The 18,576-nt window shown below is 40.6% G+C and overlaps 1 protein-coding gene across 1 annotated transcript in view; it reads right to left on the bottom strand.

Annotated features, from left to right (window-relative positions):
• SLC49A4 (solute carrier family 49 member 4) overlaps window positions 1-17,276 on the bottom strand; it is a 101,779-nt gene extending 84,503 nt beyond the window's left edge. The window contains exons 1-2 of the mRNA XM_061406854.1: window positions 16,799-17,276; window positions 6,044-6,137 (exon numbers count right to left, since the gene is read on the bottom strand). Of these exons, the coding sequence (XP_061262838.1) occupies window positions 6,044-6,137; window positions 16,799-17,138 (434 nt within the window). The 5' untranslated portion in view covers window positions 17,139-17,276. The remainder of the gene's footprint in view (window positions 1-6,043; window positions 6,138-16,798) is intronic.
• Between the last annotated feature and the right edge of the window lie 1,300 nt (window positions 17,277-18,576).

The raw sequence follows: 18,576 nt of genomic DNA, 5'->3' as shown, positions 1-18,576 counted from the left end.
TTTTCTTATTGATTTGACAGAGTTCTTTTCAACTAAGGAAATTATCCATTTGTCTTACTGTTGCAAACATTTCACAGTTTTTTTTTTAATTTTATTTTATTTTTAAACTTTACAATATTGTATTAGTTTTGCCAAATATCGAAATGAATCCGCCACAGGTATACATGTGTTCTCCATCCTGAACCCTCCTTCCTCCTCCCTCCTCCCTCCCCATACCATCCCTTGGGTCGTCCCAGTGCACCAGCCCCAAGCATCCAGTATCATGCATCGAACCTGGACTGGCAACTCGTTTCATACATGATATTATATATGTTTCAATGCCATTCTCCCAAATCTTCCCACCCTCTCCCTCTCCCACAGAGTCCATAAGACTGTTCTATACATCAGTGTCTCTTTTGCTATCTCATACACAGGGTTATTGTTACCATCTTTCTAAATTCCATATATATGTGTTAGTATACTGTATTGGTGTTTTTCTTTCTGGCTTACTTCACTCTGTATAATAGGCTCCAGTTTCATCCACCTCATTAGAACTGATTCAAATGTATTCTTTTTAATGGCTGAGTAATACTCCATTGTGTATATGTACCACTGCTTTCTTATCCATTCATCTGCTGATGGGCATCTAGGTTGCTTCCATGTCCTGGCTATTATAAACAGTGCTGCGATGAACACTGGGGTACACGTGTCTCTTTCCCTTCTGGTTTCCTCAGTGTGTATGCCCAGCAGTGGGATTGCTGGATCATAAGGCAGTTCTATTTCCAGTTTTTTAAGGAATCTCCACACTGTTCTCCATAGTGGCTGTACTAGTTTGCATTCCCACCAACAGTGTAAGAGGGTTCCCTTTTCTCCACACCCTCTCCAGCATTTATTGCTTGTAGACTTTTGGATCATAGTTTTGGAAGTTTTGGCCACAGCAATCAGAGCAGAAAAAGAAATAAAAGGAATCCAAATTGGAAAAGAAGAAATAAAACTCACACTATTTGCAGATGACACGATCCTCTACATAGAAAACCCTAAAGACTCCACCAGAAAATTACTACAACTAATCAATGACTATAGTAAAGTTGCAGGATATAAAATCAACACACAGAAATCATTTGCATTCCTATACACTAATAATGAGAAAACAGAAAGAGAAATTAAGGAAACAATTCCATTCACCATTGCAACGGAAAGAATAAAATACTTAGGAATATATCTACCTAAAGAAACTAAAACTTCTTAGAGGGACAAGTGGCGTTCAGCCACCCGAGATTGAGCAATAACAGGTCTGTGATGCCCTTAGATGTCCGGGGCTGCACGCGCGCTACACTGACTGGCTCAGCGTGTGCCTACCCTACGCCGGCAGGCGCGGGTAACCCGTTGAACCCCATTCGTGATGGGGATCGGGGATTGCAATTATTCCCCATGAACGAGGAATTCCCAGTAAGTGCGGGTCATAAGCTTGCGTTGATTAAGTCCCTGCCCTTTGTACACACCGCCTTAAAAAAAAAAAGAAAAAAAAAAGAAAGAAACTAAAGACCTATATATAGAAAACTATAAAACACTGGTGAAAGAAATCAAAGAGGACACTAATAGATGGAGAAATATACCATGTTCATGGATTGGAGGAATCAATATAGTGAAAATGAGTATATTACCCAAAGCAATTTATAGATTCAATGCAATCCCTATCAAGCTACCAACGGTATTCTTCACAGAGCTAGAACAAATAATTTCACAATTTGTATGGAAATACAAAAATCCTCGAATAGCCAAAGCAATCTTGAGAAAGAAGAACGGAACTGGAGGAATCAACATACCTGACTTCAGGCTCTACTACAAAGCCACAGTTATCAAGACGGTATGGTACTGGCACAAAGACAGAAATATAGATCAATGGAACAAAATAGAAAGCCCAGAGATAAATCCACGCACATATGGACACCTTATCTTTGACAAAGGAGGCAAGAATATACAATGGATTAAAGACAATCTCTTTAACAAGTGGTGCTGGGAAATCTGGTCAACCACTTGTAAAAGAATGAAACTAGAACACTTTCTAACACCATTTCACAGTTTTTAACTTTTCTTTTGACTTTGTTTTATAGTGTGTGTATATATATATATATATATGTATTTTTATAGTATTTTTAATCATGCAGATATTCTAAAATTTTATGTAGCCAAAAGTATTATACTTTTCTATGGCTTCTGAGATTTGTGTCTTAGTTGGAAGGTCTTTGCCCTTCTAAAATTAGTCTCATCTTCTAATATTTCTATGGTTCATATTTTATACTTAAATGGTTGATCCAACTGGAATTTACTTAAGTGGCAGGACAGATATAGGGCTCTTCCTCACTTTTTTTTTCAGATAGCTAAGCAGTTATCATAAAACCATTTACTAAACAACTCATTTTTTCTGCTATGATCATTTTAAATTTAAGATTGTCAGCTGGAAAGCATTTTACAATGGAGTATATTTATAGAAAATCTACGTTTACTAGAACCATACTATTTAACTATTTATCATATGTTAGTAATCTATTATTAATGTTAATAAAAATTACACTGATTTGAAAGATAATATGTCATGGTAATTATTGGATACACCTACGATTAAAAGCAGATATAACCTACTGTAAGTTCACCTTCTGGAAGTCTGTAAATTGTTTACTGGGCATGCCATATTGCATTTCACACTATAGAGTAATGACATCTAGTATTTTTTTAATATATGATTTGCTTCCCAACCATAGAAGAAATACTTTATAGTTCATTATTCTAAGTTCCTTATTTATTTGTGGTGTTAATAAGAGAAAAGTGGCGTATCTATATGTAGATAAAAGAAATTCTGATACTATGAAGATGTAAAACACCATTAGGAAGGTGGTATTAATAGTTGTGATTGAAGAAAGGGCTTATTAGAAAGCTGCTTCTCACATGTCTTAAGACTCATAAAAGCTAAGATACAGGAAGTAAAAGGTACAGGGTCACTATTCAGAAGGCTGGGTCAGAAGCTCAAAAAGCTTCGAGTGAAACAGGGGCACAGAAACAGATTGCTAAATACTTGTTTCAGTGCTGGCCAAATGCACAGAAGGTCTTTATCCCTTCCGGTTCAGTGTCAAGTGGGAGTCTTAAGCTTAAAAGTGGTAATTTAATAAGGCTTCTAGTCAAAAATAAGCATTCTAACTGTAGCATTTTCATTGTAACAGCTGCATGTGTGTTGTTGATAATATTGCTCTAAAGAAATATTGCATGGACATAAATGAAGTCTCATTTCAAGGGGATAATATTCCCATATACCTTATATGATAGGTGAACACACAAAGGATGAGGAATTCGATTTATACTTTCTTTTTATGAAAGGTTCAATCCCTGAGAATTCTTTCTTTCTTCTCTTTCCTTTCTATCTTTGTTTACATTTCTTTATGAGCTCTATTTATTTTTCATACCATTTTCTCCACCACAGAGTCAACTCTTTATTATTTCTATAATTTTATATTTGGAAAGGATATGAAAGGATATAAAACTAGAGAGAAGCAATAGAATAGATGGCCCAAAACAGAAGAAAAGCTACCAGAAATACTAGGAAGCATTTTTAAAGAATGCATTATTGAATTTCAGCTTATACTGAAGTTTGTACTTAAAAACTGTAGATGCTTTAAAAAAAAACACCTGTATATTTGAAAAATTAAGAACATTTCAAACACAATGAAACTCATCTGTTAAAATCTCACTCAGAAGGATAGGATATGAAGACCAGCATTCCACAGAAATCCAAATGATATCTGCCTTTAAAAATATGAAACACTTATACTCTCAATTTTCTGGAAAGATAACATATTTTGAAAATGAACAGCATTTACTTTGAAAATGAAAAATTCTGTTCCAAATAAAAGTCAACATCTTGTACCTAAAATCCACTCCTTCTCCTCCTGGGTCCCGTGTGTCTGTTAATGGAATCAACAATGTCAGAGTCTCCAGAGTGCAACCTCAGTCATATCACCTCTGATGTCTTTCTCACATGTTCTCTCTGACATCTATGCTATCCTTTCCATTCCCACAACTTCTCAGGTTAAGACAGTCATTCTGGACTCCTCACTTTCTGTTATTCCCTTTATTCAATCCATTAGCAGGTCCTTCAAAATATAATCAGATTTGACCACTCCTCACCACCACCACTGCCACCACTATGGCTCAAGTCAGCATCATCCCTCATGTGCTTTATTGCACTGATTCCCTACCTGGTCTCCCCACTCCTGCATCCTCAATAAAGCAGCCTTGTGACCATGGTTCTCTTCAGCTCACAGCTGAAGAGATTTTCTAGCTTGAAAAAAGCTGAAGTCCTTACGCGGTCTTGAAGGACCTGGTCTCACACTCCCGTCGCCACCCATGACTGGTCTCATTTCCCAGCCCTCTTCCCATAAAGTCTCTGGTTTGGCTCCAGCCCTGCCAGGCTCCCTGCCAGGTTGCTCTTCTCTTCCCATCCTTTATACTTGCCGTTCGCTCTGCCTGGAATGCTTGCCCCTTACATAACACTTCATCCATCCATTCATTCCTCCAGGCTTCACCCTCAAAAGGTATCTTCCCAGTAACCATTTTTTCCTGAAATTTTACCATCCTTTCACTTCTGTCAAATTTCAAATCCTTCTTCCCTATTTTTTTCCCACAGCACATACTATATATTTAACTTATTTATCTAGTGTATTGCCAGTCTCCCCAGCTGGAATGTAAACTGCACAAGGCAGTGATTTTCCTACCGTGTTTTCTGCTGCATTCCCCATGTGCAGAAGCACACAGGAGAAGTTCAGTGAATTTTTTCGAATAAATGAACTAATAAATGAATAAACAAATGAAACAAAAGGATGACTCCAGCTTGGAGTCATGACCATGCAGTGGTCACTGCATCCTTTCTGGTCTCCTGCTAGCACTCTTAACCCTCTGTAATCAATCCTACAGTTCAGTGCTACAGTCTTCAAATCAATAGTTTATGTAATATAGGTCTGACCCTACTGCTGCTCAGATTAAGAACCTAAGTGGCTCCCAACTGTCCAGTGAGCGATTATGGTTCTAAGGGATGGCGTCAATATCATGCATAATCAGGATACCCTTTTCTAAACTCCATCTCTACAGACTGCTTTCTTACGCTTTATTCTGTATACCAGTGTCTCTCAAACGTCAGTCATTTACGGCTCCTTGTTAATGGGGAAAATTTCCTCAACGGCTCTTCAGGTCAAATCCAAGGATCTCAGTTTGATAAACACTAAGAAACTGACATCTGGTCAATAAAAATGTTTTTTTAAATTACAGATTATTATTGGTTAAAAAATCTTTTAATATTATAACCAAAAGGAAAACAAATTTCTAAAATCTTCCTATATTCAGTATCCCTTGAGAATAAATCCATATACCCCAGGCACAGAAATGCTGCTCTACAGAAAAGAAGCTACCTGCCCGTCCCAGAAGAAACCTGTGCTTACCTGCCTCTGTGCCTTCGTTCTTGTTATTCCTCTATACCCTGGAATATCCTTCCCCTAACTATAGTTATCAAAATTCTACTTATCCTTCAATGCTTACTTTACTTATCACCTTCTTTATGAAATCTTCTTTTTGAGATCCTCAGCCAAAACTTCTCTCAGTCTCTTGTGGCAATGTTATAAATCTTCTATGGCATTATCTATTAATATATTATTCTTCCTTTTGTTATACTATTATTTTCCCATGGTTATTATAGCTCCTGGATAGCATGAAGAAGATTAACTTATTCTCTATTTATTTACACAACAATTAGTACAGTATCTTCCAATATGACAACTAATAAATGTATACTCAATTATTTACCAAATCAGGGGAAAAAATGCTACTATAAATATGACCCTCTGATTTTAAAAACAGAACTGTTTACTAAAAGCTTATAACCAAGCCTGGTGGGCTGCCATCTCTGGGGTCGCATAGAGTCGGACACGACTGAGCGACTTAGCAGCAGCAGCAGCAGCAAACATATATAATACACTCAAAAAATGTGGGAAAAAAATTTTAAGTTATTTATATGATTTACCTTCTTTTAAGCGTTAAGTCTGATACAGGTATGCACCTTAGACCAGTTCCCAAAACCATAAGGAAGGATGTCAGAAGCACAGTTATCCGAAGACCTAAAAGAAAACAAAAATATCTGGATTATTTTCTATTTTCTCTTCAAGTAAGTCAATGTTAAGAAGAAAGATTTTTTTACTTAATCATACTGGTATTATATTCTAACATGGCTTTTCTCTATAACTCCCAACACTGGGAAGGGAGAACTCTACATGCTGAATATGATATGATTTTAACTTTAAGAGAAAACCTGAATGATCACATCAAGGATTGAGTAAAAAGTTCTATGAGCTCCAGTTTTTTGAAATGAATGGCTAATAATGCTTTGTTCAGATATAACACTAAAATACATAGAAAATAATTTTAAAAGATAAGATATTTTAGTTTTACATCTCAAATATAAATTTCCAATTTTCAAAGGCAAGCTGTTAATTTAAAAAATTCTAAACTGCCCCCACAGTTGTTTTTTTTTTTTACATGATAGATTATTGCTTTAAATTTTCTCAAAAAATGACAAGTGGCCAATTACTTATTTTATCTTATAATCAGGATAAATTTGTTATAGGGTCTTAAGAGATAGTCCATTAGAACCCTTTGATTATTAATACAATAGTATTTAATGTTATTGATTTATCAGATGGCTTTCAACTTATAGAATGATGTTGTTAAAAAAAAAGAGAAAGCATGGTTTAGGGTTTTAGAAGATAATGTGGATCAGATAGCTCTTCCCTTTGTATCCCAAATATGATCAACTATTTTGAAAATGTGTGCCAATGGTCAGTTATGTGGATAACAGGGCAAAAGAAAATATAAAATGTAAAAACAAAGTAACCAAAAACAGATATAATAGTCTGGCTGTGGCTGAATAATATAACAAGATTCTATCTTCTTATTGTTGGAATGCTGCACTTTTCTTAGCACTAAATTAATGCTGCCTTACTGTTCTGTAGCAGCCACACCACAGAGGTGGCTCATATGGAGTATGTGGCAAAAGTAGCAACATTTCTTCCAATTTTTCCCAGACCCAACACCCTTGAAACCATTTCACAGTGAATAGACTTAAACTGTTTAATGCAAATTTTCTCTCTCTTTTATTTCCCCCAGAGTTTTCTTTTCTTGGCAGAAGGGAGATGGTTAAATGTTTGGTTTCCAAAGGGCTTCTCTGCTTGAAGGAAACTGAAAATCAACAAAACTATAATTATGCAGATTAAACACAGCAAGGAAAATAAACTTGAGATTCAGATCAGGCACACACACGCTACATTGAAGATAATTTGTGACATGAACTGAGTTAGCTTTATATGATCTGAATATGATTAATATAATTTGGCAGAAGGAATAACATAGAAAATTGTGCTGCTCAGGAACAAGTAATGCATACATACTGCTCATTTACTGCTTCTACTAACAACATAGATTTTAAAACCACATTACAGCCACAGGAAATAAAATATAATTAATAAAAAGTACATTCATAGTCATAAACATCCTAAACTTGCAAACTGTTGCTCTTATAAGGTCATACTGGGTGCCTTATGAGATAGTGGATAAAATTTTATCAATTTGGGTCTATAAGGCTCACATTCTACATTATGTTTATTTCTTCCTGGTATTTGGTTTGTAATTAAGGTAAATAGCCACCAAGTGGGCAGTGGGGCATTGTTTATAGCCCTAGGGTCCAATAATTGGTTTCCTATTACTACTGCTCAACACTAGCACAAAACAGTTGATATAAAACTTTCAAGAATAAAGAAGTTGTGAAAAGCTGATTACATAAAGCAATCTTACTGGCACAACTTGTGGCTTTCTTATGTTTAATTGTTACCAAATATTACCCAATCCACCTCAACTGATGCTCAGTTTTGAACAGAATGTTTTCTTGCTTTCTTAATCTCATTTGAATTTTGACAAGGCAGGACTCTGTAGTTCCATGTACTCAAAAAGACAGCAACTGACTTTGGCAAGAAGTAGGAATTCCCCAAGAAAAATATGCTTATGAGACATCTAGGACCTTCGCATAAATAAATCCCAAGTGATTACAGTACTAGGACGTGAGTGCAAAAACCATCTGATGAAAGGTACAGGAATAATTTTGGAAAACTGAACATGATTGATAGTAAGAATAAATTCTACTCAAATATGGCATCCAGACTTTGCAGGAAGCCCCTTTCCAATGGATGATGGCGCCTTTGCTGGGAACCTACTGGGTACAGGAAGACAGTGTCCACAATCGGTGCCTAAATATCATGATACAAAATTGAGTGCCAAAAAAAAAAAAAATCCAGCCCCTCTCCACCACACACACACACACACATACACAGTGGATGCATGGAAATAAGTTTTATCTGGTAAAACTGTCCTTCTCAGGCTCCATCAGCTGGAGTGAAAATAAGCTCTGATTGCTCCTGGTATAGATCACTTGTCCCTATCCCCCACAACCAGAGCCTCGCCACCTGGATCTGCCTCCGAGACTATGAGGACTAATTACATTGTGCCTGTTTTTCCTGTTTACACTAGTCAAAAAAGACCCAAGATTCACAGGTCATCCTTATCCCAATATGGCTTCATACATCCTAAAATCTGACCTCATCTCTGCCAGGGCCTGAACTCCCAACATCTTTCCACTGTGCCTTCTGGAGCTCTCAGAATCTGCAGATCAGTGGAATCCCTACATTATCAAGCTCTTTCATAAACACTGTCTTCACCTTTTTACTCCTCTGAAACCTCTTCCCTGAGGACACTGCTTCCCCAGCCACTTTCAGATCACTGTTACTCTATCCTCTCTAAATAAAGCTCCCAGTCTCTTCTCTCTTGATGCTTTGATTTTCTCTGGTTGAAGCAGTATGATAACGATGTGCCTTGCTGTAGTTTTATTCAGGCTGCAATTTGTTCTGTGTGGTTTTGTTTATGCTGTTTCTTCTACTAGGATTATTATATTTCTGGATTTAAGGATATCAACAAATTTGGAAATTTTTCTGGCATTATTTCTTCAATCTCTCCCTCCTACCCCATTTCATCTTACTCCATGCCCTCTTCCCTTCAGTTCACTTCAGATCAGTCGCTCAGTCATGTCTGACTCTCTGCGACCCCATGAATCGCAGCACGCCAGGCCTCCCTGTCCATCACCAACTCCCGGAGTTCACTCAAACTCATGTCCATCGAGTCGGTGATGCCATCCAGCCATCTCATCCTCTGTCGTCCCCTTCTCCTCCTGCCCCCAATCCCTCCCAGCATCAGGGTCTTTTCCAATGAGTTGACTCTTCGCATGAGGTGGCCAAAGTACTGGAGTTTCAGCTTCAGCATCAGTCCTTCCAATGAACACCCAGGACTGATCTCCTTTAGAATGGACTGGCTGGATCTCCTTGCAGTCCAAGGGACTCTCAAGAGTCTTCTCCAACACCACAGTTCAAAAGCATCAATTCTTCGGTGCTCAGCTTTCTTTACAGTGCAACTCTCACATCCATACATGACCACTGGAAAAAATATAGCCTTGACTAGACAGATCTTTGTTGACAAAGCAATGTCTCTGCTTTTGAATATGCTATCTAGGTTGGTCATAACTTTCCTTCCAAGGAGTAAGCATCTTTTAATTTCATGACTGCAATCACCATCTGCAGTGATTTTGGAGCCCCCCAAAATAAAGTCTGACACTGTTTCCACTGTTTCCCCATCTTTTTGCCATGAAGTGATGGGACCAGATGCCATGATCTTAGTTTTCTGGATGTTGAGGTTTAGACCAACTTTTTCACTCTCCTCTTCACTTTCATCAAGAGGCTCTTTTTTTCTTCACTTTCTGCCATAAGGGTGGTGTCATCTGCATATCTGAGGTTATTGATATTTCTCCCGGCAATCTTGATTCCAGCTTGTGCTTCTTCCAGCCCAGCTTTTCTCATGATGTACTCTGCATATAAGTTAAATAAGCAAGGTGACAATATATAGCCACGACGTACTCCTTTTCCTATTTGGAACCAGTCTGCTGTTCCATATCCAGTTCTAACTGTTGCTTCCTGACCTGCATATAGGTTTCTCAAGAGGCAGGTCAGGTGGTCTGGTATTTCCATCTCTTTCAGAATTTTCCACAGTTTATTGTGATCCACACAGTCAAAGGCTTTGGCACAGTCAATAAAGCAGAAATAGATGTTTTTCTGGAACTCTCTTGCTTTTGCGATGATCCAGTGGATGTTGGCAATCTCTTTTCATCTGGGACTCTAATTATACATGTATTAGGCCACTTAAAACTGTACTGCTCACTGATACTAGTGGGGTTTTTTAAATCACTTTTTTCATTTGTGTTCCACTTTAGATAGTACTTATCACTCCATCTTAAAGTTTGCTATCTTTTCTTCTATAATGTTTAATCTGCAACCCACTCCAGTGTTCTTGCCTGGAGAATCCCAGGGATGGTGGAGTCTGGCGGGCTGCCATCTATGGGGTTGCACAGAGTCGGACACGACTGGAGCACCTTAGCAGCAGCAGCAGCAGCAAAGCCTATCTAGCGTGTTTTTTCTGGTTTCAGACACAGATTACATCCTCATCTCCAGAAGTTTAACGTTGGTCTTTTTTATGTTTTCTGTGTCTCTCCTTAACATGCTTTCATCTATCTTCTTGAACACATGTAGTATATCTATTTATAGTAGCTGCTTTGATGTCCCTGTCTATTAATTGTATCATCTGTGCCATTTCTTGGTCTGTTCTACTGATTGTTTTTCTCCTTTTGAAATGTTATATTTTCCTGTTTCTTTGCATGCTTGGTAACTTTTGATTTGGATGTCAGGCATTCTGAATTTTAACCTGTTGGGTGATAGATTTTTTTCAACTCCGTTAAGCATTTTTGAACAATGTTTTGGGATATAGTTACTTTTGATCTTTTCAAGGAGTACTTTTAAGTTTTATTAGGTGGAACCAGAGCAGCCTTTAGTCTAGAGCTTGTTAGTCATTACTGCTGAGGCAGCACCCTTCTGATCATTCAGTCCAACCTCCTATGTATTATGAGGTTTCCCCATTTTGGCTGTTGGGAATGGAAACTATTCCCAGACTCGCATGAACTGTGAGAATTGTTCTGCCTGCTCCTTTCTGGTCCTTTTCTCAGACTTGAGTAGTTTCTTCATGTGTAAACTGCTAGTCAGTGCTCAGCTGAAAACCCAAGAACAACTCCCTACAAATCAAGAACTCTCTCTGTGAACTCTTTTCCTCTCTGGTATTCTTCCCTAAGAATTCTGGCTATGGTGGCCTCTTACACAGCTCAACTGTCTCCTCGACTTAGGAAAACTGTGGGGCTCTGTTTGAACTCCATATCTTTGGGTGAAGCAATTGTAAGGATCACTGTCCTGCTGTACCTATTGTCCAATGTCTGAAAACCACTGTTTCATATACCTTGATTTTGTTTTCTGCTTTCAGTAGTTTAAGATGGAAGAATAAATCCAGTTCCTGTTACTCCATCATAGCCAGAAGAGCCATTGACCCAATTCTGACTGTCATGCTCACCACTCCCAGCTGTGACTGTCTACAGACCACCACATACCCGCCTCCACATCATTCACCCTCCAGGCTTAAACCTGTTTCGGCTCATTAATACCTCTGAGGACATTATATCTTTCACAAATCTGGTGATTTCAATGCAGGAGATGACCTTTTCAATACCCAGGCCTCTCAGTCCCCTGACTTCTTATTCCACGATCATGTCCTCTACCCTACCTTGGTTGTCCACTCTTTTGGTTAAACTCCAACCTTATCTTTACCATAACTGCATCCACAACACAATCCCAATTTCAAGCATCCCATTCTTCAACCATGACCTTCTCTCCTTCCCACTCATTCCTTCCAGTACTCTAAATTCTTCATCCATTGGGAATAACAATTTTGGAGCCTACTACTTTTTCTCATCCATCTTATATGTTTCTTTTTCTCCTTTACCTAGTTTAGAGTCCGTGGTCCATGGTTATATCACTCTCTACATAATCCTCTACTCTTTGCCTGCACTTTGTTAGTCGTACACATTTGGCAAACTGCACCTCTGGTGATCTCTCTCTTTGCCAACTCTGCCCATGCATGTGCTTGCCCAACAGAACAGGCTGGAGGGAGACACACATCCATGCTAACTGGTCATACTTGAAATCAATGCCCAGTCACTTAAAGCAGTCCCTCTGAGCTGTCCAACAATCCTACTATAATTTCCTAGTCTGCGTATTCTCTCCTTTCCTAGGAAATAGTATTACAATTTATCACATCTCTTCAATTTTCCAAGAATTGTTCTCCTAGCTTCACTGTCAGGTGGCAATATTGTTTCTTATTTTCTGAGAACTATAAACAAAGGTAACTCCCACAAGCTCCTAGCACCCACCATCTGCATCTGTAATCTATATGCTCTTATCATTTCTTCCATTACTATTGAAGAATTAGCTGTCAATACTTCTTTCTAAGGCCAACCTATCTACTTGTGCTCTTGAGGACTGCATCCCATTTTGCTTATCCAAGGATATGGCTACAGCAGTTCCTTCCCCTCCCTCTAGCATTGTCAATTTCTCCCTTTTTTCTGGATCCATCAGGACACTGTATTCCAGAGAAATGCTTTAATATCTCTTATCTTTAAAATACCTTCTAAGTAGTCATATTTCCCCCTGGCTACTCCTTCATTTCTCTGCTGCCCTTTACAGTGTGTTTAACATAAATGTCTATACTCTTGAACTTATCCCCACCACTCTAATGAGACTATTCTTTTAAAAGACACCAAAGATCTCCATGTTACTAAATCTAAGGCTCTACTCTCAGTCCTCACTAGCTCGTTCTTCCTTAGTCTCTCCAAGCTCTAAATGTTGGAATGCCCCTGGGCTGTCTTCTTCTGAAGCAACATCCCTCTCCACAGGTGACCTCACTCAGCTCCAAGACTAAATACCATTGCTGCTGCTGCTGCTAAGTTGCTTCAGTCATGTCGGACTCTGTGCGACCCCATAGACCGGCAGCCCACCAGACTCCCCCGTCCCTGGGATTCTCCAGGCAAGAACACTGGAGTGGCTTGCCATTTCCTTCTCCAATGCATGAAAGTGAAAAATGAAAGTGAAGTCGCTCAGTCGTGTCAGACTCTTAGCGATCCTATGGACTGCAGCCTACCAGGTTCCTCCGTCCATGGGATTTTCCAGGCAATAGTACTGGAGTGGGATGCCATTGCCTTCCCCGACTAAATATCATTCCAGGATGACAAAACACAAATTTATTGCTCAGGCAATAAACTGACAGTTTCAGGTCCGTTCAGTTCAGTCACTCAGTCATGTCCGACTCTTTGTGACCCCATGGACTGCAGCACGCCAGGCCTCCCTGTCCATCACCAACTCCCAGAGCTTACTCAAACTCATGTCCATCGAGTCAGTGATGCCATCCAACCATCTCATCATCTGTTGTCCCCTTCTCCTCCTGCCCTCAATCTTTCCCAGCATCAGGATCTTTTCCAATGAGTCAGCTCTTCATATCAGGTGGCCAAAGTATTGGAGTTTCAGCTTCAACATCAGTCCTTCCAATGAATATTCAGGACTGATCTCCCTTAGGATGGACTGGTTGGATCTCCTTGCAGTCCAAGGGACTCTCAAGAGTCTTCTCCAACACCACAGTTCAAAAGTATCAGTTCTTCAACTTAGCCTATCCTATATCAAATACGCATTTCAAATTCTTGATCTGCAGGCCAGATTCATGATCTACCCCCAAAATGCTCCTCCCAGAATCTTCTACATCTCAGTAAACTGCAGCTTGATTCTCCCAATTACTAATGCTAAAAAAAGTTGAGAAGAATCTTAGAATCCTCCAATTTCCTCATACTTCACCTCTGCCTATACTGGTAAGTCTACTTTCAACATGTATCTAGAATCCAACCACTTCTCAAATCCTTCACTACTTTCACCACAGTTGGAAGTCATCATCAGCCCCATCTAAGTTGGTCCATTACCCTTACAACTGGTCTCCCTGCTGTGGCTCTTGTTCTCAAGATATTAACAGAGTCATCATTTTACCCTTCTGCTCAAACCTTCCAGTAGAGTGAACCCTCCTCACATCATCACGACCAGCATTCTTACAGTGGCCTTAAGGCTCAACTCAGCTACAACTCAACTCATTTGAAATTAATGCCCAGTCACTTAAAGTAGGCCCTCTGAGCTGCCCAACAATCCTTCTACAATTTATTTCTCTACTATGTATCTTTTTCAGATATGCCTAACAAGTTTATGACCTTTGTCTTTGTCCCAAAGAGTCTTGTCCAGAATTGCCAAGGTGTGTTTCCTTTTTCCCTCAGGTCTCTGCTCACACACACATCATCAGTAAGGCCTTCCCTGACAGTCTAGAGAAAGTATCACCCAGTCACATCCCCTTTCTCCCCTGCCTGACTTCCATTTTTCTCTAAAACATTCATCACCATCTGACACACTAAGCATTTAGTTTTACTGTCCTTTGGTGCCTGGATCTCCTCATTAGAATGTAGGCTCCATGAGGGCTATGTCCCCAGAGCTCAGCACACATTTGGGTGCTATCTCCTTCTTGAAATTTTCTTCATTGCCTTCCAGGGCACACACCCCTTCTGGCTCTTTCATTATCTCCTTGCTGGAAAATGAAAAGTGAGAGTACAAAAGCAATTTCAGGAAGATAACTGGTCTTCTACTAAGTTGGGTGGGACCCATGACCACAAGACCAGACAACTACCTCCCCTCTGGGGAGAAAGATACCCAGGGATGCCAGGAACTCACTTCTATGTATGCAAATAGGACTTGTGCAGCAGGACAGCCAACATATGAAAGCAGAACTGGCTTTTTTCTACTGAAAAGCAAGGGAATTTTAAATCTGTTTTTTGTTGCTCTAGCCAACATAAAACATAAAATAGAATTCACCATATAGTCACAGAAACGCTGAAAGAACTCCTAAAGTAACCTATTTTATAAAGAGAATGTGTGTGTGTGCTCAGTCATGTCTGATTCTTTGAGACCCCAAGGACTGTAGCCTGCTAGGCTTTTTTGCCCATGGAATTTTCCAGGCAAGAATACTAGGGTGGGTTCCCATTTCCTATTCCAAGGGATTTCCCGAGCCAGGAATCGAACCTGCATCTCTGCATTGCAGGTGGATTCCCTGCAATGGGGAATCCCTATAAAGAAAATAGGTAGTCCCTAATTTATCTAGCCAAGAATAGTAGATGTAATTTTATATATATATATGTAATTATCATATATATATAGTGAATATAATTATAATGAAAAGGACAAAAATTAGCATTTTTCCACCTTAAAAATATAGTTGGCTAAATTTATGGGGTAATATTGAAAGATGCTCCTGATAAAAAGTTAAAAGAAACAATAAAATAGTATTTCCCCTTAAGTTATCTAACCTGGTAAAGAATGACAGAGGAATTGTCACAGATTGAAGGAGATTAACAAGAAATAACAACTAAATGTAATTAGGGACCCTCGACTGAATCTTAGAACAGGGCAAAAAAAAGAGAGAGACATTCATGGAAAAACTAGTAAAATCCAAATAAAGTCTAATGGAGTTTAAAACAAATAAATCCAAACAAAAGAAAAACCCCATTCAGTACAAGAAACTTTCTCAGCAACTAGCACATATCTCTCTGCCTGGAAGTTCCATACTTTCCAGGGCTGGATACTTTGATTGTTAGAAGGTTCTTTCCTGTATCCCTCTGGGTTACAGCTTCTTGTAACTTCACTCAGTTTAGTTCTTCCTTCTAGAACTAGGCACATTAAGTCTAATTCCTCATTTAACACATATTTATATCCTGCCTCAAGTTTGTTTTTGAAGCTTGACACACCCAATTCCTTTTATTTGACACATTATGATTCTTATACCCTTTATATTCTTGTCACACAACTTTTAAAGGACTGCACTTTGCCAATGGCCTTTCAAAAATTAATGCCCAGAACTGAACATTAGAAGCATGTCAAACTATTTCTCTTCTTTTAGATACTACACTTCTGTGCCTAAAATTGTCCTCTACTTTTTAGCAGGTACATCACATTGGCCATGAATCATTTATCCATACTTGTGTGGTATAGTTTGACGTCTTAACATTCAATCCTATGACCATTTTTCTCCTCACAGAATCACACTGGCAAGTGGGAAAGTGAGATGTTTGTCCAGAGTATTCTCTATGAAAAGAGAGTCTTCATTCAACTGTAAGCTTTATCTGAGAGTTAAAAATCTCAGCTGACACTTGCAGCTGGTCACATACACACACTTTAAAGCTGCTGTGCACCCTTTTCCAGAAACCAAAGCGTCAGGTCCTGAGTTCCCCAACAGCTCTTCCTGGGCTGGAGTCATCTATTACGGAAAGCCAACCCATTACTTCCTTGTATCTGGGCATCATCATTCTATTTTCTGACCTGTCACCCTCAACACCCCCAAACCCCTTTGAAGTCAAAGCATCAGTCATTTTTGTCAGATGTAGAAAACACACAAAGCATGTGCATGGGATGCTCTTATATCCACACATGCAGAAACTTGAACATCCAAAGGTCGCCTAATCCCTGCTGTTGTATAATGGGCCTTGATTTAAAAACAAAACAGTATCTGCAAAGAAATCTTCCCTTATTTGTCGCTTTGGGGACGGAGGGTTCCTAGTCAGGCAAGGGATGCCAGCAACACTCGATCAACCTCATACAACCTCTAAGACGAAGCCGAGGGAGGCGGCTCCCCCAGGAGTAACATCATCGGCCGGGGCTCCCGGGACCCCCCTCACCTCTCTTGTCCAGAAGCCACATGAACGCGAAGCAGGGCAGGAAGCCGATGGGCCCCCACAGCACTAGGAGAGCGATGTCCCAGCTGGAGAAGCCGTAGGCCTGGCGCGCCGAATTCTGGATGGGGCCCCATGTGTTCCAGACCAGGCCCTGCGCGAACCCCAGCAGCGAAAAGAGCAGGAGCACCAACCAGCGGCGCCCATACACGCGTCCGGGACTCGGGGCTGCCGCGGGCAGTGCCGCCGCCGCCTCCCGGCTTCTCCAAGCAGCCCCCGGCGCAGGCCCGAGCCCCGGCGCTAGCAACGGCTGCCGTTCCTCCTCGCTGCTCCAGCCCGAGCCCATCTCGACGCGCGGCCCGCGGGGCCACAGCCCCGCAAGGTCCTGAGTGCCGCCGACCAGCCCCGCGCGGATACTGCCGGGCTAAGCCGCGGCCGAGGTTGCTTTGGTCGCCCTGGGCCTGCCGGCCGCGTTGCTGCGCCTGCGCCGCGCTAGCCGGCCGCGGGCGGGGAGGAGGGGCAGAAGAGACCGGAGAGGAGGGGGCTAGGGTGCGGGACCCGAGGTGCTCTGTCTCCCCGGGATGAAGAGGCAACCTGGGCGAGAGACGGAGTGGAGCCGGGGTCCCAGAGCGCGGACCGGGAGGAGCTGGAACGACCGGGAGGAGCGCCGCTGAGCCTGGGGAAAAGGGAACTCCCGGACAGGCTGTAATAAAGGAGGTTGGGCGAGGAACCTGGATTGTTGGAGGAAGTGTCCAAGTTTACGTCATGTGCCCAGTAAACAACTCGAAGATCTCCGGTCACTTAAGCTAATGCTTGTTTCTATATTGGGTTAATTCTCAATTCTGAAGGATTTATAACTTCAGAATTTAGAGCGGGAGATAGAATAAGACTGACGCGTAGTAGGAAGGATTGCCGCATGAAAATTGTTTTTTATGTACAGTAAGTACTGTCTTATTTAATCAGACGTTTTTTAGTGCTTTACATACCAACGAGGAAATTATAAACGAATCAATTTAGTTCATATATAGAAGATATAGATCTCTTTCTACTCCTTTGCCTGTCATTATTAGGAGAGCAATAAAGATATATTTATTAAACCTGAAAGATTTTTGCCCCCAAATGAGCTAGATCTATCTCCAGTTATTATGATTTTGACTAGATGAGTAAACGAGAAGACAGGAAGTTGTCGATCTCTTGATCAAGCAGCCAACAGTTGCATTTATTTTGATATACAAATCCAAAGGTCTGACAGCTGTCAGTTAGTGTCCTGAAAATCTAAGTCGCGATACGGCTTGATCAGGGTTGGAAATGAGTCACAATGAACGCAATTAAAGCACGTTAGCCTGAGGCTCACATTCCCGGCAGCCACGAAAACCAGGTGGAGTCTTGTTGCTGCCAGAGGGCAAGAGAGATGGGGAAGAGACGGGGAAGAGAAGCGTGAACTCTCTTATCCAAGGCTGTTAAGAGTGCCTGCACAATAAAGCAAACGCAGAGCCACCTTCCACTGCCTTGAGCGCCACAAAAAACCAAACCATCCCCTAAAACTCCAATACCGTTGGGAGGAGGAAAGTGCCAAGGCGAAAACGAAGGACCTGACTAGGAAACGAGGAGAAGCAGAAGCGAAGCCAAGAAACGTCTTCAGTAAAAGAAGACAACCGTTTGAAGAAGGTAAGAAGGGCCACAACCGAGACCACGTGCATACATATCAAGCGCCCCTGAATCAAAACAAACCTGCGTAGCCCCGCCCATTCCCCGTCACGTGACGTCCACGCTCTTGCAGCTTC

This window comes from Bos javanicus, chromosome 1 (assembly GCF_032452875.1).
Source record: "Bos javanicus breed banteng chromosome 1, ARS-OSU_banteng_1.0, whole genome shotgun sequence".
Taxonomy (NCBI): domain Eukaryota; kingdom Metazoa; phylum Chordata; class Mammalia; order Artiodactyla; family Bovidae; genus Bos; species Bos javanicus.
The sequence above is the reverse complement of the archived record's forward strand: the minus strand, read 5'-3'. Positions and strand labels throughout refer to the sequence as shown.